This window comes from Macaca thibetana, chromosome 11 (genome assembly GCF_024542745.1).
Source record: "Macaca thibetana thibetana isolate TM-01 chromosome 11, ASM2454274v1, whole genome shotgun sequence".
Lineage (NCBI taxonomy): Eukaryota > Metazoa > Chordata > Mammalia > Primates > Cercopithecidae > Macaca > Macaca thibetana.
The window spans coordinates 4853911-4878347 of record NC_065588.1 but is presented as its reverse complement, the minus strand read 5'-3'; the positions used below and the strand labels follow the sequence as shown (position 1 = coordinate 4878347).

The window sequence follows — 24437 nt, the reverse complement described above, 5'->3', positions numbered from 1 at the left end:
ATTCATGTACACGTTTTTGTGTGGACATGTTCTTATATCTCTTGGGTATCTACCTAGGCATGGAATTTCTGGGTCGTATGGTAACCCTATCTTTAACTTTCTGAGGAACTGTTTTACATTCCCACCAGCGATGTATTAGGGTTCTCATTTCTCTTAATCCTCACCAATAATTGTTATTTTACTTTTCTTTTCTTTTTTTTTTTTTTTTTTTTTTTTTTTTTTTTTTTGAGACGGAGTCTCGCTCTGCCGCCCAGGCTGGAGTGCAATGGCCGGATCTCAGCTCACTGCAAGCTCCGCCTCCTGGGTTCACGCCATTCTCCTGCCTCAGCCTCCCAAGTAGCTGGGACTACAGGCACCCGCCACCATACCCGGCTAGTTTTTTGTATTTTTTAGTAGAGACGGGGTTTCACCGTGTTAGCCAGGATGGTCTCGATCTCCTGACCTCGTGATCCGCCCGTCTCGGCCTCCCAAAGTGCTGGGATTACAGGCTTGAGCCACCGCACCCGGCCTTTACTTTTCAAACAAAAGTACCGCATAGCCATCCTAGTGAGTATGAAGTGGTATCCTATTGTGGTTTTGATTTGCATTTCCCTGATGACTAATGAATGTTGAGCATTTTTTCATATGTCTGTTGGCCATTTGGATATCTTATTTTGAAACATGTCTATTCAGATCCTTTGCTCATTTTTAGAGTTATTTATATATTCTAGATACAAGTCCCTAATCAGGTGTGTGATTTGTTGTATTTTTCTCCCATTTGTGGGTTTTTTTTTTTTAATTAATAGACTTTATTTTTTTAGAGCAATTTTGAGTTTACAGAAAAATTGTGAGGTGTCTTTTTACTTTCTTGACAGTGTCATTTGAAGCACAAAAGTTTTTAATTTTATGAAGTCTAATTTACCTATTTTTTCTGGTGTCCTAGATAAGAATCCATTGCCAAGTCCAAGGTCCCAAAGATAATGCCTATGTTTCTTTTTGTTTGTTTGTTTTTGTTTGTTTTGTTTTGTTTTGTTTTTGAGATGGAGTCTCGCTCTGTCACCCATGCTGGAGTGCAGTGGCGCAATCTCAGCTCACTGCAATCTCCACCTCCTAGATTCAAGTGATTCTCCTGCCTCAGCCTCCCATGTAGCTGGAACTACAGGCGTGTGCCACTACACCCAGCTAATTTCTGTATTTTTTTGGTAGAGATGGGGTTTCATCATGTTGGCCAGGCTGCTCTTGAACTCCTGACCTCAAGTTCTCTGCCCGCCTTGGCCTCCCAAAGTGCTGGGATTACCGGCGTGAACCACCTTGCCCAGCCATGCCTATGTTTCTTCTAAGAGTTCTATAGTTTCAGCTTCTACACTTAGGTCTTGGTTTATCTTGAGTTTATTTTTATATGTGGTATGATGTATGGGTCCAACTGTGGATATCCAGTTGCCCCAGCATATGTATGTATTTTTTTTTTTTTTTGAGACAGAGTCTCGCTCTGCCGCCCAGGCTGGAGTGCAGTGGCGTGATCTTGGCTCACTGCAAGCTCCGCCTCCCGGGTTCACGCCATTCTCCTGCCTCAGCCTCCCGAGTAGCTGGGACTACAGGCGTCCGCCACCTCGCCCGGCTAGTTTTTTGTATTTTTTAGTAGAGACGGGGTTTCACCGTGTCAGCCAGGATGGTCTCGATCTCCCGACCTCGTGATCCGCCCGTCTCGGCCTCCCAAAGTGCTGGGATTACAGGCTTGAGCCACCGCGCCCGGCCATGTATGTATTTTTTAATGTACACATTTTCCTGCTTAGGCCATAAGCTCCATGAGGACAGAAATTCTTTTCTGTTTTATTCACTGACGTGTCTATCCTTAGCACGTAAAACATTGGCATAAGGGGGCACTCCATATTTGTTGAATAAATGAGGAATAATTAACTCAATAAGTGTTATTATGATTATCATTACGCTTACTTTCTTTTCTTTCTTTCTTTCTTTTTTTCTTTTAAGACAAGGTCTCTCTCTGTTGTCCAGGCAACATGGGGGTCCCCGTGAGACCCCTATGGTTGCAGTGGTGCAATCTCAGCTCACTGCAGCCTCAGCCTCCCAGGCTCAGGCAATCCTCCTGAGTAGCTGGGACTACAGGCATGCACATCACATCTGGCCAATTTTTGTTTGTTTGTTTGTTTGTTTGTTTGTTGGAGAGATGGGGTTTCACCATGTTGCCCAGGCTGGTCTTGCACTCTGGGTTCAAGTGATTCTCCCACCTCGGCCTCCCAAAATGCCGGGATTACTATAGGCGTGAGCCACCATGCCCGGCTCATTATTTCACACTTTCAACCCCTCTGGGCTTCAACCCCTCAGCTTTAAACTCCTACAACTAGGCCGGGTGCTGTGGCTAACACCTGTAATCCCAGCACTTTGGGAGGCTGAGGCAGGCAGATCACCTGAGGTCAGGAGTTCAAGAGCAGCCTGGTCAACACAGTGAAACCCCATCTCTACTAAAAATACAAAAAAATTAGCTAAGTGTGGTGGCCTGTGCCTGTAATCCCAGCTACTCGGGAGGCTGAGGCAGGAGAATCGCTTGAACCCAGGAGGCGGGGGTTGCAGTGAGCCAAGATCACGCCAGTGCATTGCAGTCTGGGCAACAGAGCAAGACTCCATCCCAAAAAACAAACAAACAAACAAAAATTCCTAGGACTAACCAGTCTCTCCAGTGCCTCCTACTGCCACCCTTGGTCCTGGAGTTTGGTTCTTTCTGGTTCTAACTCTGATCCTCCAACCAACCAAAAGGTCCACTCAGTCCTCCCACCTCCTATGTGAGCCTTCCAAGCTCTCTATTCCCTCCCAGTTTCCTCTTCCCTCTTCTCTTTCTGGAGTTTCTCACCCCCGGAGCCATTCTGGCCTCTGCCCTCCAGGGACCACCCATCCTGCTCAATGAACAGTCACCCTTCTTAGTAAGTCCTTAGTGTTTGCCTAGAGTCTCAGTTCCACAAGGTGCTCTCAGGTTTGCCTTAGAGATCCCCGTGAGACCCCTATGAGGCAAATCAAGCACTGTGTCCTCCCTCTCTTACAAATGAGACCTTGAGTCCCAAAGGGCTTGCTCAGGCTACTTGCAGGTCCCACAGTTTATTACAGGTGGCATTAGGCCCAGTACCCAGGTCTTCTGACTCCAGGTCGAGACAACTCCTATGAACAAAGGGATTTTTGCTTGCATGAGGACAACTCTACCAGACTCTCTGAAAGGCCTTCCCAAATTTCTAGTCATCTCCTTATTCAAAATAAGCATTTTTTTTTTTACAACACCAGTTAACTTTTGACAAACGATTGCTGTGTGCCAGATCCTGTGTTGTTTGACATACATTATTCTTCTAATCCTCATTAATCCGAAGTTCAGAGAAGCTAATGAACTTCTAAAAAACCGTACACGTTAGCAAATGGCAGAGTTGGAATTCAAGCCCAGGATTTTAACAACTAAACATTGCAACTCCCTCCCATAAGGTGATTCACCTTAATAGGTTCCCTTTTCCACAAGGAAAAGCAAAACTAGTCAAAAGAAAAAAACATCTACAGAGTTCTTCTTTGTCCTAATGGTGAAGATGGCTCTGCTCTGGACCTTATCCTCCTCCTTTCTGAAACACGGACCCTAAGCAGCTCCGGGTACTGAGTCCTGAGTCCTGAGTCTTCTGCACTCACCTGCATGCCTCCCTTCTTCAACCTATTCCTCCTCCTGCTTTCCTCTAGCTCCTGCACCAGGCCCCAATCTCCAACCTCCCCTTCCCCTCCCACCCATCCCAAGACCAGGCTCCTCTTTGTTTCATGTTCTCTTTCTGAATCAGAGAAAATCTGCAGCCTTCCCTCCCCAAAGTAGAGCAAGACTAGCCTGTGGCTGAATAAAAGCTCTGAGTCGTGAGCCGCAGTCATTATTTTACTTTAACTTGTCATGTCCCTTCTTCCAAATGATCCCTATTCATCACTCTCTGCAGCCTGCCCCTCAGCCTGCACACATGTGGCAGCGGCTCTCCTCTAAACCATTCTTGGACATCTTCAGAGAAGGACTTGCCTCCTAGGCCACCATGAGAGCCCCCTCCCCCCGCAGCCCCCAGCCTTCGAATCGCAGAGTTCATTACAAAGCCTATTGCAGCTCTCAACAACTGGGTGCTTAATGGAGATGGATCTGTCCCCCGGGATGGCTCTAAAAGCAGCACATATCAGTTAATAGTTTTTTCCTGCTGTTTTTTCCAAGGCAGGGATTGAACTGGTGAAAGGGAAGAGAAATAATCTCCTTAATATGTCTTTGGAAAGTAAATACTTGTTCAAATAAAATAAAATCATCATCCCTGGAACATGCAGGAAGGGAGGTGGAATTTCCTCCATTCCTATTTATGATCTCATCACCTGGGGTATGGAGGGGGACAGAGAAGGCCAAGTAAATTGAAAAGCCTGAGGACCCAAACATTTGGGGTAGGCAAAAACTTACTTGATTATAAAACATCGGCATCAGCAGTCCCCCTACTCTCTGTTCTGCTGATTTGCATACTCAGTTGCACAAGCACGTGAATTAGTCTGGGTCTTTCTGTAAGGCCAGATTCTACTTAATGCTCTTTCTTAAGTAGGGGATCTATCTTGCCCTACTTATTTCTCTAAATTATCTTGTCTGATTTAATTCACCCCTCTTCCCCTTTTATCAGTCCTGATTCCACTCCAATTATAATCCTCAATGCGAGGGGGAATTAGTGTGCACAAGTTGGGGATGGCTGCGGGAGGAGGGAAGCAATTAGGAAAAGAAGCAGCAGAGGAGGATAAGCAAGGCAGAGGACCCGCCAGCAGAGCTGGGAGGCCGCGATGCATCTGTCAGACAGAGCTTTTTCCAAGGGTGCCAAGGGCTAATGGACTATATTTTCTTTTGAAGTATTTTTTACTGATACAAATGGGCTACTTCTTACTGAGTACCTTTTCCTGATACACTCTAAAACATTGAAGAGGACTGCTCTCACAACCCACAATTTCCATTTCCTCCCTGAAGCGTCTGTTGTTCTCTGAGGCACTCTTTGCAAGGCACACACACACACACACACACACACACACACACACACAGACAACACATGGAATACTTCTGGCATACTGGGCGCTGCTCTAAGTTAGCACCTACTTATCTAATTTAATTCTAAAAACAATTTTATTTTTGTAGTTGGAGAGTTGGCCAGACTGACCAGTTGTTCTGTAAACCACTTCCTTTTCTTCCTGGACACATAGCTGGACTACATTTCCCAGCTGCCCTTGCAATTAATTAGGTGCAGTCATGTCAGTGAGTTCTGCACAGTGGATTGAGAGCAAAAAGGATGTGGGTCATTCTTGAGCTGGCCCATAAAACTACACAAACGTTAATATTCTCTCTCCATTCCTCATCGTTTGGCCAAATGAGGAGGGCTCTGGGGACTGCGTCGGGTGACGGGTTGAGAGAGCCACAGTTGGAGGGATCCTGAGTCCCTGAGTCATAGTTGGAGGAGAGCTATGCAAAAGAGCCACTTGACCAGGGACACCCACCTTGGACTGTCACACCAGCAAGACATACATTTTTATTTTGTCAAACTCCTAACATTTTGGTTAATCAGCCTACCCTGACTATTACAACCTCCATTCTATAGACTATGAAATTGAGACCCAAAGAACTTCTATGACCGCCCCCAAGGTCAAATAGCTATTAAATGGAAGAGCTGGGATTCACAGTCAGATTTTCTGGCTAAAACCATTGCTTTTGCCACCACACAACAGCTGTTTCATAATCGCTTCTGCTATTGCTTTCAAGGAAGCAAAAAATCTGCTGAGACACACAGTCATTTTATACAAATGCATTTACAGTTCATTGATGCTGTCCTAATTAGTACCTTAATGAAGATGGCCCTGGGGAAAAAGAGACCTAAAGCAGGGAGGTAATCAGGGCCAGATCCTGGACATAATATGCGAAGAGATGCTGCAAAGTCACCCTGAAGGACCTCAAAGCAGCCTTAGCCAACAGGGGCAATACAGGCTTAGGAAGGTTGGCAGCAAGGATAAAAAAAAAATGGGTATACTGTGTTCACATTAGAAAAAGGTAGACTGAGTATCTCTTGTGGCAGGAAGAAAGTCATGAAAATGCAATAAAGAATCTTTGGAAAGGCATTATGCACAGCCAGCTCACTAGCCCACCATCACTCCTCTGTTAGAAATTCTTGTCATTTCCCAGTGGCTATCGCATAAAATCCACCTCCTTCACTTGCAAGCAAGGTTAATCATGATCTTCCACTCTTACCTATCGAGTTTCAATTCCTTCTTAAGGAGGGCAGAGGTAGAGTGTGAAAACAGTACATTATGCTCTATCTTAAGTCTTAAAAACTATCTTAAGTCCCAGAGCACACCATGCTGTCCAGGTCTTTGCAAATACTGTTCCCTCTGCATAGCGCTCCACCCCAGTCCCAGCCTCCGCAAAGATGAGGTCAGATGCCATCCCATTCTCTGGTCTGGGTTTAATACCCCTCCTCGGTACCCCCATGGTCTCCTCTGCACATCTACATTATATTGCTGGTCAAACGCATTGCAATTGTTCATTCTTGCCTCCTACCAGACTATGTATTGTGCATCCTTCATATCCCAGCACTTCACAAACACATGGAACACAGTAGGAGCTCAATAAATGCTATACGGGTGTGTGGCTAGATGGCTGCATAAACAGAATCCTGAAGAAAAATTACTTGGCACTGTGATAGGTAATGGGCTCCCCCAAAAATGTCCACATATTACTCCCTGGAACTAGATCGTGTTAAATGTAAAAAGGGAATGAAGGCTGCTGACCAGCTGATCTTGAGATAGGGAGATGACCCTGTATTATCCAGATGGCCCCAATGTACTCACAGTAATTCATAAAAGACGGAAAAGGGAGGCCAAACAGTCAGTGTCAGAATGATGACATGTAAGAAAGATTTGACAAGCCACGACTGACTTTAAAGATGGAAGAAGGCCACAAGCACAGGAAGGCAGGCAGCCTCTATAGGCAGGAAAAGGCAAGAACAAACCAAATGAAACAACGCGAATTCTCTCCCAGGCCTTCCAGAAAGGTGTCAGCCCTGCGTGCCAAGAAGTTTCAAAAGAGAAAACCACTAGTCATTTGTCCACATCAATTGGACCTATATGTGCAGAGAACTGTGCTAGGGCCTGGAGGGATACAGAGCTGTATCCGAACAAATCCTGACCTTGAGGTCTATCCTTCCAGGAAATCTGGGGTCGGGAGGGGGGCAGCAGGTAATGACCTGAAACCTGATCATTAGGTAATGATCTAAAAGATATTAGAAAACACTGAAAGAGGGAGGGAAATGTAGGAAAGAACTGTAACTTGAACATGTGGCTGAGCAGGTGTCTCTTGACAAACACAAGCACAGGGAAACGCTGAAGTAGGGCACTTGCCACGCGACAGCAACAGGGGCCTCTGAAGGCAGCCGTCCTGTGTGGGCTCCAGATCAGGCTGTCCCAGGAAACCAGAACTCACCACATATGGAAGAGAGCTTCCCAGTGACAAATCTACAGAAGACAAGGGAATGAGACTGAGAGCATGCTAAATCCAGAAGTCACACTTGTCATTACACAGATGAAAGAATCAACACTCGGAGAGAGGAAACTACCTAGATGAAAGAATCAACACTCGGAGAGAGGAAACTACCTTTGTTTTGAAGCCATAGTCTTCACACAACCGCACATCCTCAGCCCTCGATGCAATCTCTATGGTAGTAATCATTACAGGTGTCATAGCTAGTGTGTGTGGCCGCCGAATTCCCATTGTACTGTCTATTTCTTGAGGCAGGGGCTAATCTCATCTATTTTTTAAAATTCTCCTGAACAGTGATTAATACATGGTAATTAAAAAATAAATATTTGTTGAATAAATTAATGTAACATCCACAGAGGGAAAAATCAAATAACAAGAGAATTTTCAAATCATAGTACCAGGTGAGGCCGGAGAATAGGGAATTAGGATAACCAAGGGTTAAGGCATAAGCAAAAGAACAGCAGGTGCAGCCAGTTCCAAGCAAGATTCCGCAACACACAGGCCACATCCTCGCTCCTGTGATATCAAGGCTGAAGTCTCCACTTCAGCCTCTGATTGGTCGGGGGCCAATCCTGCATAGGGTGTAACCAATTGGAAGCCTCTAAAGGGCACCTGGGGTGTTACCCAAATCCTTTAGCTTAATAAAAACCCTAAACAACATTGTAATCAGGGCTCTTGAGACGCTTTCTTGAGCCTGCTCCCACTCTGTGGAGTGTACCTTCACTTCAATAAATTTGTGTTTTTGTTGCTTCTTTCATTGCTTCATTCTTTTGATGCTTTGCGCATTTTATTCAATTCTTTGCTCAATGTACCAAGAACCTGGAAAACTCACAATCAAGACTTTTCCATCCAGTAACATAGGAAAAAGGGATTAGTAGTGATTTTTTCTTCAATAAATATTTATTACTTTATCATCTATGATAAAGTTATGTTTATTTTTTATTTTTTTAAAGACAGGTTCTTATCATGTTGCCCAGGCTGGTCTTGAACTGCTGGGCTCAAGCAATCCACTGGCTTCAGCCTCCCAAAGTGCTGAGATTACAGGTGTGAGCCACCGTACCCAGCCAAGAAAGTTATGTTTTAATGAAAGAGATTGAAAGGTATGTTTTTCTGTTTCTTTCAAAGCGTATGTTTTTCTATTCTGCAGCACTCCTGAAAACCCACATTGTAGTCCTCATTTAGGTGTTTACCAGTTGTGTGACCTTGGGCTGGTAAATTAATTACTGAGAACCTTAGTTTCCTCATCAGGAAAGTGCAAACAAGGAGACCTATTTTGTCAGATTGTCTGAAGGATGAAAACTAGCATTTGCACAGCCCCCAAATGCCCAGCACATAGTAGATGTTCAATAAATGATAACTCTTACGAGCCTCCCCCTAGGCCGGGATACTTCCCTTTGTACTCAGCTGGGAAACTTTGACTCCGAAATAACAGAGCAGCTCCAGCCTTCCAGGCTCCCTCCCGTTCTACCCTCTGCATGAACAGAACTCTTTTCTTCTACCATGCTTCCACCTACCTTCTTTCTTATCAGATCAGTTGATCCCTCTGCTGTGCTGAGAAGCTGAGGGTAAGCTCTGCTCCACACAGAACTCGGCCTGAAAGATATTCCCCCACACATTGCTCTGCAGTTATCCTCTAAATTCCGTACTAGAAACTTTTCTCTTTCGGCAGGTGACTTGTCTGTATCCATAAATATGGACTAGTGAATAATGTTGGATTTCTTTTTTTTTTTTTTTTTTTTTTTTTTTTGAGACGGAGTCTCGCTGTGTCGCCCAGGCTGGAGTGCAGTGGCGCGATCTCAGCTCACTGCAAGCTCCGCCTCCCGGGTTCACGCCATTCTCCTGCCTCAGCCTCCGAGTAGCTGGGACTACAGGCGCCCGCCACCACGCCCAGCTAGTTTTTTTTTTGTATTTTTAGTAGAGACGGGGTTTCACTGTGTTAGCCAGGATGGTCTCGATCTCCTGACCTCGTGATCCACCCGCCTCGGCCTCCCAAAGTGCTGGGATTACAGGCTTGAGCCACCGCGCCCGGCCTATAATGTTGGATTTCTTAAAAAAAAAAAAAAGTACTAAATTGAAAAATCAGACTGGACATGAGTCATGCCTGTAATCCCAGCACTTTGGAAGGCCACCGGGTGGGAAAATTGCTTGGGGACAGAAGTTTGACATAAGCCTGGGCAACACAGCAAGACCCTGCCTCTACAAAAATAAAAAATAAATAAATTAGCTGAATGTGGTGCCGCATGCCAGCAGTCCCAGCTACTCAGGAGGCTGAGGCAGGAGTTTGAGGTTACAGTGAGCCAGTGAGCTATGATCATGTCACTGCACTCTATAAACAAACAAACAAACAAAAACACCTATAACTGCATATATAAAGGATGGTCCTAATTTCATGAAATATATAAATATGTTCAGACACATAGGTTCAAATAAAAAATATGAAAATGAACAGAATTTACTATTATTACTTCCAAGCAGTAAGATTATGCATGGTTTTACTGTATATTGTGTTTATGTGTTTTGGAAATTTCTACAGTACAATGTGGGGTTACTTTTACAGTGAGAAATAAAACAAGTATTATTCATTCATTTGTTTCTCTACGCACTCCTTAGGGAGAAGGCAGAAGGGAAAACACTTCCATTGGCTGCTGTGTTTACCCGTATGTCCCACAGGGTCTCTGTCCCAGGATTCACCCTCTGTCTTTGCTCTTTCATTCCATCCAGGCAAATTCATTTTGGGCTCCCTTTCCTCCCAGTTCCACATCTCTATTTGCTCAGAGCCACATCCCTGGAACAGCTCAAGCCTCTCGAACAGGCAGTGTCCCCTTTTCACTCACCTCCTTAAACGCCCCTCAATGGGAGCCTTCTCCACACCTCCTGCCACCCCTTCCAGCTCCATCCTTGATTCCCAGGGGTACCTGCTTTCTTTTCTATATCATTCAACTTGATTCTGCCAAGTGTAAGGCGAGAAAGAATGAAAATTAGGACTGTAGGTGGGAAGAAGGGAAAAAAAGAAAGAAACCCATAAAATTCAAAGGAAGCACGATTAAACTGGCGGAACTTTGGTATATTTAGGCCAGTCATCCAGCAGCTATAAAGTCTCGAAAGACAACAGAAAGGAGTTCACAGCATCTTTTTCTTTCTCTTTTCTTTGACCCTGGTAGTAGGAGGCAGGTGACTGTGTGTCTGAAAGAGAGTAAATAAGACGTCCCTTGTGTGAGGACACCTGCTTTCCAAGGACAAACACCATCACAAGGTCCCCTCCAGACAGGGGTGAGAACACCTGGCCTCCAGGCTAGCAAAAATTCCTCTCTGCTGTCTCCAAAGCCACACCTGCGGAAAGCGTATTTACCTTGGTCTTTCATATTATCTGACTCCTGGGTTTAATTAAGCTTTCTACCTGGCTATGTGTCTTTTACTACACTTGAAAAAAAAAATCCCAGCTGTGGCTTTAGAACTGACTTGCACACCCAGTCTAGAGGCTCATTTATAATCACAAATATCAGGGGTCCGAAGACAGAGTTAAAGGAATTACTGATTAGAATAACGTTATGAGACAATCTCTGTTTTTCTGTAAAGTTTTCTTTTTTTTAAACTTTGTATGTTTGTCTCTCTTCTCGTTGCTATTTCAGGGAAAAGAACTGCCAAATGGAGCTTTTCCATCTTTGACTTTAAAAGGGGTGTGGGGGGTAGAAGCTGGTCCTTGTTATAACATGAGTGCCAACAGTTGGCCTGGAATCAGCGTGCACAGCCAGGTTTTCAAATTCCAGTAACCAGGAGTCCGTAATGAAAAGACACCTACAAATGTCTCTCTCTGAGGCCTCTGGCCAGGAGGCGTGGGGATCTTTGGTCCTGTCTGGAGCCAAGAGGCTCTAAGGATGGAGTGGAGACAGGCAGAACGCTGCCAAGAACTTGGCTGGGTGTGTTTTCCCAAAGCACATCTGAGGTAAAGTCTGTCTGTCCCTGGATGTGCCAGACCACTCCACACCGGGGCCAAAGGCGAGCTGGATTTCAGAACAGGGACCTGTTTGTTGTGCCACGTTGCTTTCAGGGAGCAACTGGCCAGCAGGTCTATCTGCCCAACCTCAGCCACCCTCCCACAGGCATCTTGGCTGCTCTCTGAAGAACCTCCCTTCCTTCTTGCCTTTTGGGTGGAAGTGGCCCTGAATGGCTATTTTTCCAAACTCCTCTGTGCATAAACAAGATGTTTGGAAAAGCTCAGATGGCCACAGGTCTGCCGTGTTGGCCACCGACTGTCATTTGCAGGGCAGCACTGGACAGCATCAGCAGATGTGCTTCTGCCCAGCTCCAGACATTGCCCCAACCACCACATCCCACCCCCACCTCCACCCCACCTCCTCTCCCTCTCTTTTCAAGAGAACTTGGCTACAGGGAGTTCAGACTGGGAGGGGTGAGGTAGATGAGAGGCCTTCAGTAATTTTAAGGGTGTTTCTTATCAGAGTTGTAAGGAATCCTCCCTGTTCCCTAAGGGTTCAAGGAAGAAAGGGGGAATCCCATAGGGGGGAATCTGACTCCCCTGACAGAGCTCTTCTCGAGATCCTAAGAGCTGGGGTAGGGCTCCAAAGAAGAACCTTATATGGGAAATTGTCTGTCCATGATGAAAAGTACCCTCGGCAAAGTATTTCTGAGTACAGACCGCCTGTTGCTTCCCTCTGACTGAACAGAAAGATGCACACAAGCAGACCAGCCCACGGATCAGTGGGCAGCCAGGGCCGGCTCTGCAGGACCTAGGTGCATCCTGCACACAAAAGTCCCCCCACCTGAGGGTGGGCAGAGGCGAGGAGAGCCTCTAGGGAGAACGAGAGTAGCAGCAGCCACAGGCTCTTTTCCTGGCTCACCCAGCCACCCCTGCCCGGCCAGTCCCCAGGCTTAGCTACAGACATGTTTACACTGATCCACTGCCTGCCATCGCCAGAGGTTCCCATGGCCCTCCAGGTTCCCTGAGCCCACTGCAGCGGCTACTGGAGGCAAGTGTGTCTCCTGCCCACCCCGTCCCTTTCCTCACTCATAAGCCTTGCTGTCCACTGACCCTGTGGCAGCTGTACCTCCAGCCACATCCATCCCATAATGTCCTTCATCCCCCAAACTGTCTTTGCAGTTGCTACTCCTGTGGTCCCAAGCTAGTGCTTTCCTGTCCCCTTAGTCCACCTCCACTGTTCCCTACGCCACGCTGGGGACCTCAGGAGCGACGGTTCTAGGCCAGGAAGGCAAACAAGGCCAGGCAGGTAGCCAGTCCCCAGGACAGCAGTCTGCCCAGGACCAGAGTGCCAGCCCTCTCTTTTGGGTGTGACCTAGTGTCTGGCTCCAGCTGGGCAAGAGGAGCCCATATGAAACTGGCAGAGCCCCAGGTTTTAAAAGCACAACAGAGGATTTGTGCCTACAGCATCTGCACCACAGGATCCATGGCACCTACCCCGTATCTGGGACCAAACTCTAGGGAGAGTTCCAGTAGACAGGGAAGGGACCCTGTGATAAAGGTTGGGGTTGGGGGCTCCAGAAAGAAAGGGGTTCCACAGGTTATGATGCTAAAATTGGAGCTACTCTTGGATTCCTTTTGTTGTCACTGTTACTGCAATCTGCATTCTTAGATTTTCCCCTTTCCCCAGGGACCAGAGGAAGCTGGGAGGTACATGTTGCTCCACTCCATCTTGGGTGAACTCCATCTTTAACAGAACTCTCCTGTCCTGGAGAGAAGCTCTTGACGATTAGAAAGTCACTGGACTAATTGTTGGAGATTGTCACTGTGGTGGCTGTGACCCAGTGAGGGCCCACTAGACACTGCGCCTGGGCTGCTGTCCACCCAGCCCCGCCTCTCACAGCCAAGCACCGCACATACACACACAGGCATGAGAGGGTCCCAAAGGCTGTGGGGAAACTAATTGTTTCAAAAGCATTTTGAAACGCTTGGTGTATTAAGAAATGTTTTCCATTTTTTATTAAAATACCTGAGAGCACCACATTTTTATTAAAGAATACCTGAAAGATTGGTGTTTGATTGTTTAATGGAGAACCCAGAGCAGTAAATTGAAGGAGATCACCTGTTAGGTTTCAGCGATGTTAGGGCAGGATTTTCAACGGATTCCCAACAGATAGTATCTTTGGGGCTCAGGAGTAAAAAAATCAAAACTCTCAGGCATTCTCCAAATCCTAAGTTATTCTTTAAGTATTTCTAAAATTAATAATACTTTTTACTCATTGTTTTGGATATCTAAAAGTTATTTCATAAATAAGAAATATTAAGTTCAATAACATTTATAAAAACGATGGTCTGTGGCAAATATTCAAATTCTGGGACATTCCAGCAAACATTATTGTATATATTCAGATGATGTAACATTCAGGCACCCTAGTAAGCGAGCAGCTCTAGATAGAATCACAGGTTGAAACTGACAGTTTAAGACCATATTTTGCTTCCAAAACTTGATATTTCTTAAAACACCCTTCATAAGATTTGTATGAATATTTGCATAGAATGTACCATGCTTAAAAAATACTAATATGCATTTTATTTGCAACAATTACTCAACATTGCAGGCAGACAAATCACAAACACACATTTATAACAGGGCTATTGCTACATATAAGGATGTTAAACTGATTAGATCATGACTGTTTTTTTTTTTCCTTTGCACTCCTGTCCTGGTGTTCGAAAACATCAACCTTAATCTTGGGCTGTGTCTGTGTTTTCTGCTCTTGCGTGTTCCATTGGACGTCGATGGTTTCATCAGACCAGCAACAGCTCTATGTCACTTGCAAAACTTTAATTCTCATAGGAGAATTATAAAGTTCTTTTCTGTTTTCCCCACTTTTCAATTGATTTTGCTTTGAATTTGGGATTTGGAAAAACCTGAATTTCTTGAGCAATGCTAAGAAGGGATTCCCATATGGAAAACCTGGTCAAGATCTGCTGCAGACCCATCAAGTAGGCCCACAAGCAGGCTCTCTGGAAAGCAGAGTAGACAGCTTGATGAGGGGGGAATAGCTGAGACTCAGGGGCTCCAGGACAAAGTCCATGTGGCAACAGCAAAGCTCAAGCCCATTTTCATCAATTTAGTCTCAGTTAGAAAGTGCCCTGGAAGCAGAACCACCAGCCTCACTCAGCAGTTAATGAAGAACCTTCAAAGAGTGAAAGAAGGTTGACAACTTACTTTGAAAGGACAAGTCCTGACTTAGCCTTTATGATTTGTAAGATAGAGAAGGAAAATATTAACATTAGGGAATGTTGACATGCCTGGTTTCATTAGTTAAAGTTAGAACTATACCTACTTCTTATTTCGTTACATAAAGTTGAGCTTCTTCCTAGGTTTTTTTTTTTGCTACGGAAGCCAAACATCTTTCTGGTGATATTGACAGATTTGGTTTTTATAGTTCCAAGGAGATGGTAGATTTGGAATCTTGAGACATATTTGCTCCTTGAAACCACATTTGTTAAAATGTGGGAGAAAATTGTGTTTGCTAAAATTATAACTTAAAGTCATGAGCAGTTGATTTTACCCTTTAATCCTAGTGATAATTAACTCGACCTGACATTACAGACCTCACTCTATTTCATTTAATCTCTATAAAAGGACTTCATAAATTTCTTTAAATTTAGAAAATTAGCTAAAAGCACATTTCCTATTGTTAAAATGTATTATGAGTAAAATGAGGGAACTCTGTAAGAGATTAACTTTAAAATCCTAGAATGTCAATGCGTTATGGCATGGCTCACAGCTCTGTACCCTTTAGATCGTACACAGATGAGGAAGTTGCTCCCTCTGAAGACAGACTTGCGATGCTCAAGCCTCATGTAGGTGATGCTTAGGGCCTGGAGAAGAGGATCAACCAGGCACATGACGGCAGTGACCCCTGAGTCTCCAGGCCGTGCTCCCTCTGGAAAAGCGCCAGAATCCTAGAGAAGTAGAGGCTGCAGTAAAGAGTGGGACAGATCCAAGCTGCATTCCTAGGATTTCTGTTTGAAGTTTGGTGTTGTAGGGAGAAAAACCAGCAAAGCTGCCTTGTAATTTTAGTTTTGGATAGGTGGAATGACAAGAGGAACAAGCCTGTTACTTTAGGGCCAACAGGAGAGGAGCATTTTGTAACAGTAAACTGTGGTTCTTTAAGGCTGCTATAGCATGGCTGATTCCCATAAGGGGATAAACTGGGCCTGGCCATCTGGAAAGTGAGAAGTAACGCGGGATGGGGAGAAAATGGCCATTTGCAAGATGCCCCAGGGAGTTCCACTTTCTCAGTCAAAGAAAGGGAATGAATGATGGGTCCACGGTTCCAGATATCCAACTCCTGGCATCAAACACAGACTTCTCCGTTGGAGTTTTGGTGACCTTTCACACTCCAGGGTCATCGACGAGTTTACTTGTCATATTTACTGTTGTTTACAAGGTAATACTGACTTACAGTAGAGCTCCAATGTTCCCAAAAATCAGAGAGAGGGGTCAATAAATAATTAACTTGGTTTCCAAGGGAACAGTTTCCTGAGTGGACTGAAGACAGTCACTGAGACAACCTTCACATGTCCTGGCCAATGAAGGCTAGACGTAGACAGTGACCAGATAAGCAAAATTCCATGTAGATCTTAGGACAAGGAATGCATAGGTGGTTTTAGGGCCAAGGAAGCAAATCAATACGTTCTTTGTCATAACTAACAGGCTACCCTGGAGAACGGAGCTGCTGGGGCAAGCTCAGGACCCCTGGGAAACTGGGGAGCCTAAGCAGCTTTCTGCATCCTCACTGTAAGTGTGAGAGAATCACAGATTTCCCTCAAAGAATAAAGTACACCAAACTTGAATTAAGCTGCTATTGCTTATCATTGCAGTTAAAAGGGAAGAGGTTTTTAGTGTCTATCTAGCTAGGCGTTCTTTGAGTTTATTTTTTGTTTTTATTTTTAAACAATTCCAGATGTACAGAAAAGTTGCAAACATGGTACAAAGAATTCTTGTAAACAAACCCTTTATTGTTCATCCAGATTCACTTTTCCACACTTGCTTGATCATTCCTACTTCTGCCTATCTCTCTCTCTCTCTCTCTCTCCATCCATCCACTGCTCCATTGAATCTGTCTACTGCTCTATCCATCCATCCACCCATCCATCATCTATCTGTATAAAATCTCAGAGATAATGTCCCTTCCCCTCAACTCCATCCAGTGATCATTTTGTAAAATAAAGAACATTCTCTTATACAGCCAGAGTACAATGATCAAAATCAGGATACAATGCTATGATCTAATCAACAAACCTTATTCAACTTCCACCTATTGTCTACTGCTGTCCTTTACAATCAAAGGGGGGAAAAGCCCTCAGGTCCAGGATCTAATCCAGGATCACACATTACATTTAGTTATCTCGTTAGTCTCCTTGAATCTGGAACACTTCCTCAGTCTCTCTTTGTCTTCCACGAGTTGACATTTTTGAAGCATACAGACCATTTCTTTTGAAGAACGTCCCTCAATTTGCGTTTGATTGATGTTTCCTCAAGATTATAGGTTCAGGTTCTGTCTTTTGGCAGGAAAACCATAGAAGTGATATTGTGTTCTTCTTGCATTATATCAGGAGGCCCATGACATCTGTTTGTCTGACAACTGGTGATGTTAACGCCAATCACTCTGTTAAAATTACCGTTATTTATTTTAATACTCAAATTGTCCCATATCTGGCCAGTGGAAGCCCCCTTCAACCTGACCATTGTGGTTTGTGACATGTCCCCATAACTTTTTGAGCAGTTTATAACTTTCTAAAATAGAAAGATATCCCAGCCTCAGTCCTAAAATTAGCTATTTCTCCAAAGGCTTGTAATTCCTTTTACTAGAAAATATTGAGAAACAAGATCTGCATGGTGCATGCTAGATGCGGGCAATGTGTGTGTGCACGAGTGTGTATGTGTTCATTTACAATATGGAAATACAGTTAGGTTCAGTTAATTTTGTTTATACTCCATTTTGGGTTTCTATCTTTATTGATTTTATATATTTATATTTTAAGCATTTGAAATATAATGTGGATCTAGAAGTCAAAACTATAGAAAATATATAGTTAGATAAATGTCACTCTCCCCACATCCCTTCTATCCCGTTCCTATTAGCAGTTTTTTCTGCCCTATTTCCAGCCACCACCACCCACTGTAACCAATCTCATTATTTTCTTATTTATTCTTCTTATGTTTTACTTTGCAGAAGTGAACAGATACAGGTATATTTTTCCCTTATTTCTTACCTAAAAAGTACATAGTATAGATACAGTTTTTCTTTTTCCACTTAACAAAAGATACCGGAAATCACCCCGTATCGGTTCAGACAAGGAGTCTTTGTTCTTTATCATAGCTGCATAGTACTCCATTACATGGAGGTATTCAATTATTCTCTGATGTTCAGCCACATCGTTTTTTGTTTTCTTTTTTTCAACATTTCTCAGTTACAATGAATACTGCAAAGAGTTACTTTGTGCATAAGTATTTTCTTATTTTTGGAGGTAAATCTCTAGAGGTGGAATTATTGGCACAAATCGAAAACGTACACACAGTATCTTTAGATATTGCTAAATATCCCCAGTTTGCATTATGTATAAGATTGCCTGTTTCCCACAGCCCTTCCAAAAGAATGTGCTGTCCTACTTTTTAATTTTTACCAATTTAAGTGAAAAGTATCTCAATACTGTTTTAATTTGCATTTCTCTAACTATGAATGAGGTTAAACATCTTTTCACATGTTTAAGGACATTGTGTCTTTTATCCAACTTTCTATTGGGTACATGCTTTTTCAAAACTTTGCTGTGAATTGCGTTTTCCTTTCAATTTGCCAGGCAGAAGCTAGAAGTTATACATTTGCTTAACATTTATCTTGTCCCTTGATTTTTTCATAATAAAATTGTGTCTGCAGTAGTTTTACTTCTTGATATGGCAGTGTTCTTAGTGAAATTTTAATCAAGCTGCCTATAACCTGTACACTTTTAAATGTTCATTTTTATAAGTTTTTTTTTTTTTTTTTTTTTCTGTCGCCCAGGCTGGAGTGCAGTAGTGCAATCTCAGCTCACTGCAAGCTCCGCCTCCCGGGTTCACGCCATTCTCCTGCCTCAGCCTCCCGAGTAGCTGGGGCTACAAGCACCCAACACCACGCCTCGCTACTTTTTTGTATTTTTAGTAGAGACAGGGTTTCACCGTGTTAGCCAGGATGATCTCGATCTCCTGACCTCCTGATCCGCCCGTCTCGGCCTCCCAAAGTGCTGGGATTACAGGCATGAGCCACCGCGCCCGGCCCATTTTTATAAGTTTTAATTGATTAAATTCTGTACCAAATTATCACCGTCTTGCATGCCTCATGCCTTAAGAAAACCTAATGATTCCCCAGCTCATTTCCAGGCAGCCCTGACATGGGACTAAGAGAAAAAAGTGGCCCTCTGACGAAGGGGTTCCGGGAGCACATGCTTGAAGGGTAATCCCACAACACAACACACAGGCAGGGCCATCCTACCTCCTCTCCCACCATGGCGCCTGGTCCCACCAGCCTCCAAGACCTTGCCAAAAATTGGCAGGCTGAGATGTATCTTCCCAACTCACCAACCAGCAGAAAACATTTATCCAGTAGACAGCCATAGAATCCCTGGTTTTAAGATTTGCCTGCAGTCTCTTCTTTGTCCCCAAAAAGCAGCGTCCCTCTGATTTAAGCCTCATCTTCTCCATAATTTGCAAGAGTAGGAGGAGGGAATCGGTAATTCAGTCATTAAATGTTATGACCTACTAAGAGAAAGGCTCCGATGGCCCTGGATTTTCTTACCCTTTTCAACACACTGTCCCCCGGACAGCGGTGATGAGTTCAGGTGCCTTCTCTCCTCCCTTCAGCCTCCAGAATCTCTTTGGTGTGGGAGAGATTAATAATCCAAATAAAACTGCCATGGGAGGAGGAATGGAGGAATTTTAAAAAGTCACTTGTCTACTTTCTGCATCTCTCAGGTCAGCCCAGGCAGGAGGGAGAATTAGTGCCACCGGGAGAGCTGTCACACTGCTGGCCTGAGAAGGGCCCAGCCTCTCACGTGGAATGGCCCCCAGCAGCCTGGGAGTCCCCAGGCAGATGCGCTGGGGAGGAGGTGTGGGGCAGATGGCGACAGTAGCTGTCGGGAAGGAAGGCTAAACATTGTGGGCCGAAGTCAAAGATAAACTTCCATCCTCCTCCTTCTCTCCCCACATAACAGCCAAAAGATGCTGGTTATTTCAAGGAGTTTCTAAGAATGGCATTTGATATATATCACGACCTTCCCAGGGAAGCTGGGGATGAGGCATCAGAGTTTCCTCTCCGCTCTGCAACAGAGACACCCCAGCACGTGCACGGGCCCCACCTGAAGTCGCCATAAACACACATACACATGCTTTCCTTCTCATTGAGAAAGGAGCTGGCAGTATTGGGAGTAGAAGTCGTTCCACTTGCAAGAATGGATGACCCAGATCCAGCGTCGTCTGGCGATCACTGGCTGTTGGTCTGACCCCAGTCTCCGACGGTGTGCTGGATTTCCCACGCTTGCGTGGTACAGGTCTGGAGCACAAGCACGTGTTTACCCAAAAGATCCTTCTTCATCTCCAGACACCGCTTGGTATCCCTGTTTCTGACGGCTCCTCCCTGGAGGGGAAGAGAGACAGAGCCAAGGTGCTGAAATGCTTCAGTAATTCATCATCTCATCTGGCCCTGCTCTCCCTGCTGCGCTCAGCCACATTCTTGAAGGACCTCTCAGTCCTCCACAAGTCATCCAGGGGAGAAAAGGAAGCAGGATGTAGGATGAGACCACCCAGTGCTTCCTCTACCAGCCCCATGGCAAAGTGACCAACCAGGCGGCGTTGCTCTGGCTTCCTGTGATGCCCTCAGCCTCTTCTGAGATGGAAGCGTTGGGTCAGTACTGACTACCACGGAATGAAGGCATCTGTGAGAATGGCGGGCCTTCTCAGCTTGGCCCTCCTTTCCACGTCCTCACCCCTGACCCCATGAGACCCATCAGGGTCACCTTCACCTTGTGCTTCTCTCCCTCTTCAGGGAAACTGTGTCGTGGGCCTGGAGCAGGAGCTACATTCAGGAACCTCAGCCTCTGAGGCAGCCTCCTGCCTCTCCTGTTGCGGGGGCTTCGCCAAGGTTTATGACTGGGAACGTGATAGGCATCAGTGCTACAATGGTAGGGTTGAATCCTTGCTCTACCATATACGAACCGTGTGGGCTTGGGCAAATTACCTGCTCTCTCCAAGTCTCAATGTCAATCTCATCTATAAAATGGGCTCAGAGTTAATACTAAGGTTAAAATTAGGGTTCATATTGATGGACCATCTTGGGCCTGACACATGAAACATGCAACAAATCTTAGTTCATCTCTGCCACTCCCCATTCTCAAAGGAGAAGAGAAAGGAAGGGCCATCCTTCTCTTTGATCCTGTGTGATTCCCACAACCTCCCTGAGCTTCTTCCCCCTCATCTTCATATCTCAGCAACTGACAATCCTGCCATCTGTCCACACTACCATCTCTCCTGGTCCTGCCCTCTGCTCCCGGCCCTCTCTCTCCCACATCCCTCTCTACCCCTTTGCAGGACTCACATGATCTATATCAGTGCCTGGGTCAGGCTGTTTCCTCTTCATGCCCTGCACTCTGCTATCATCCTTAGGGTGCATAACATTCATTCTGATGGCTGGTGAGAAACCCTGACCTCACTGTCCCCCTTCAGACAAACTGCCACCAAGTTCTTGAACACCAAGCGGGACTGACTGCAGCTCTAACATCTCCAGATTTCTGCTTCCTCTCTCACAATCACCTCCCTGCTTCTCATCTCTTGCCATCAGAAACTGCCTCCAACGGCCCTTGCTCCCCCAAATTTGCCTGTCCCTGGATTCCCCGAAGCCCCAGCCACCCCTTTCCTCCTCTGGGCAGCCATCCAACATTGGCCATTCAGGGCAACTCTTCAGATTCTGGAACTTCTCCTCCACCACCGCCACCGCTCCTCTCTCTTTGCTTCCAGACCACAGAGCCCTTGTGGACAGGGTCTGCCAACTGAGCAGGCCTGGCTCATAAACCTGCCCACATGGCCCCAGAGCTGGGCTTGCTCCCCAGGGTTCCTCTTCCAGGCCTCTTCAGCATGCTCTGTCTGTCAGCCCCCACCTGGCACTTATTTTAACTAAATGTCAAGAACACCACACTTCCATTCAATCCTCCCGTCCCCTGCAAGCCCTCAGCGATCCTGAGGACATGGCCTCACAGATGATCTCAAAGGAGCGGCCCCACGCCCACCTCACCAGCCAGCAGCCCTCTCTGCTCCCTGAGCCCCAGCCATCCTCGATGCTAGAGAAACACTCCTCCTAACATCCGTCTTTTATTTCTCCCTCTTTGCAGATTCCTTTTCTACTGCCTTTAAACAAGTCCAAATGTCACAATATTTGAAGGACAAAATAAACCCAGACCTCAACTCTACTAACCCTTTCAACAAACATTCAGGTTTTCTCTCCCTTTCAGAATCAAATTCCCAAGCAACGAGGCAATAGCACACATTCGTTAAGATTCCGTGTTTGAACGCTGGGCATTTACTACACTGTGTAGCCCTCAGCAAATAATTGGACTCCTCAGTGCCCTGGTTAGTTCATGGGTGAGATGGAGTTAGTGATCATACTTCTCTTATGAAACCTATGTTTCATAAGAACTAAATGAGACAATGTTGAACCTCACACAGGGGCATGTATGTGCTCAGTAGGTCTGGGTTATTCTAATTTAGTGTGACCTTTTAGACAAAGTCAGTGGTCTATTTTCTATTTCCACTCGACTTCCACGTGACATGAGCTTTGACAGTGTTCCATACATCCTCTAGTTGCTTTCAAATTGTGTTCATCTGGATCTTACACATTTTTGTTTTGGGTTGGTTGGTATGTTTTGTTTTTGCTTTTTTTTTTTTTTTTTTCTTTTGAGACACAGTCTCGCTCTGTTTCCCAGGACAGAGTGCAGTGGCATGATCTCAGCTCATTGCAACCTCCGCCTCCCAGGTTCACCTAATTCTCTTGCCTCAGCCTCCTGAGTAGCTGGGATTACAGCTGCCCGCCACCACGCCCAGCTAATTTTTGTATTTTTAGTAAAGATGGAGTTTCACCATGTTGGCCAGGCTGGTCTTGAACTTCTGGCCTCAAGTGATCTGTCCGCCTTGGCCTCCCAAAGTGCTGGGATTATAGGCATGAGCCACCGCGCCTGGCCGTTTTGGTCTTTGTTTTGGGGTGCTGCCTGTCAGAGTTTTTAAAGGATTTTTGTTTTTGTTTCTTTTTCACTTTTACAAAAGTAAGAGATGCTTCTTTTTTAACTTGAAAATATACTTTAAAAATATATAAAATACTTTAAAATAAATGGCCAGGGCTCTGGGCACATGGGCTACTGGCAGGTGAGGCGGGCATGGAGCAACTTTGAGATCATCCGTGAGGTCATGTCCTCAGGATCGCTGGCAGCTTTCAGGGGAGGGGATGATTGACTAGAAGTGCATTTATTAAAAATATGTTTTAAAATATTTTATATATAAAGTATATAAAAGCACTCATAACAAGATAACATTGTATATGTGGTCTTTACATCTTGCTTCTTTATATAAATTTAACATTCTACATACATCTTTTCCAATTTTATTAACTTTTTGGAATAGATTTCTTCAGAATATCATTTGAATGGTTATATAATATTCAGTTCAAAGCATTCCCTACTGTTGGACATTTAATTTTTCCTTGTGTTTCACTGTGATAAGTATTAAGATATTTTCTACAGTAATCCTGGCCTACGTTCTATACTATTTTTTGAGTAAAGATATTGTCCTAAAAAAGAATCAGTGCCTTAAAAAGAGTTATAGTTAGTTTGGGTTCTGAGGAGCGTCTGGTTTTCCTACACGTGGGCAAGTTGCTTCTGGAGCTGTGCCAGTCTCCACGCTCACCAGCGGTGTGTGGGAGCACTCCTTCCCCACTTCGTCTTTCCCCACACTTCCCACCCCTCACCATGAGCGCTCTCCTCCTCCTCACTACTCCTCACTACTCCTCACAGAGACCCTCTTTGTATTGTGAGCTGTTGCTTCACCCTGAAGATGGATGACCTTCCCCAAACGCCCCCTTACTTCAGTGGCATCACTATCTCAATGCAGTGCTCCTCAAGTTAAAGTCCATGTGTCTGACTAGGCCTTCTCTTCTTCAACTGGCTCCCCGCCCCATCACTGGATCTCTTGTGTCACAGGGGTCATAGCCTCCTCTGGTACACCCAAAACACAGAATCATGAAATCAAAGAAAACAAAGGGATGATCTAGTCTCATCTCCCTCTCAATTTTGGAAAATTTCTTTGGTAACTTTTTAGTAAATTAATTTGTAAGCTGTGTCTACAAAGAAAAGTGAGAACCAGAAGAGCCCAACATTCAATCAAGTATCATTTTTCATATCCAAAAGAACTGTAGACCTAAGAGGTAAGATGGATGGAAAAGGATTAGATGGAGTGAATCCACTCAAGACTAACTTAATATTAGGTAACACACCAGAAATTACATGATCACCTCCCTTTTCAGCTTTTGTAGTTCTTGACATAGTGGCCATAGAAATGGACCCAGCCTGTATGTTAGAATGGTTGGCAGAATTTCCCTGGATGTCCTGCCTTCCAGATCTCACAGCCAACCCAAACCTCTTTTCTGACAGTAGCCTCAGTCAGCTGAGAAGGCCATCATCCAAACTTTTCTTGGCAAGGCGACCTTCAAAATGTTTGGAATGCATAATTATTTATTTAGTAACGGTAGGCTGTTATCATGAAAAGAAAAAACAGAAAAAAGGATATGGAAAAATGAGAATAAAATTTTATCTAAAAATATTATTTCTTTAGAATACATTGTATCTTTAATTCATAGGAGATTTAGGATAAAGTGTAGC

The 24437-nt window shown here is 44.7% G+C and overlaps 1 protein-coding gene across 1 annotated transcript in view; it reads right to left on the bottom strand.

The window, feature by feature from the left end:
- Window positions 1-18861: 18861 nt before the first annotated feature.
- GALNT8 (polypeptide N-acetylgalactosaminyltransferase 8) overlaps window positions 18862-24437 on the bottom strand; it is a 63569-nt gene continuing 57993 nt past the window's right edge. The window contains exon 11 of the mRNA XM_050750191.1: window positions 18862-20155. Within this exon, the coding sequence (XP_050606148.1) occupies window positions 20003-20155 (153 nt within the window). The 3' untranslated portion in view covers window positions 18862-20002. The remainder of the gene's footprint in view (window positions 20156-24437) is intronic.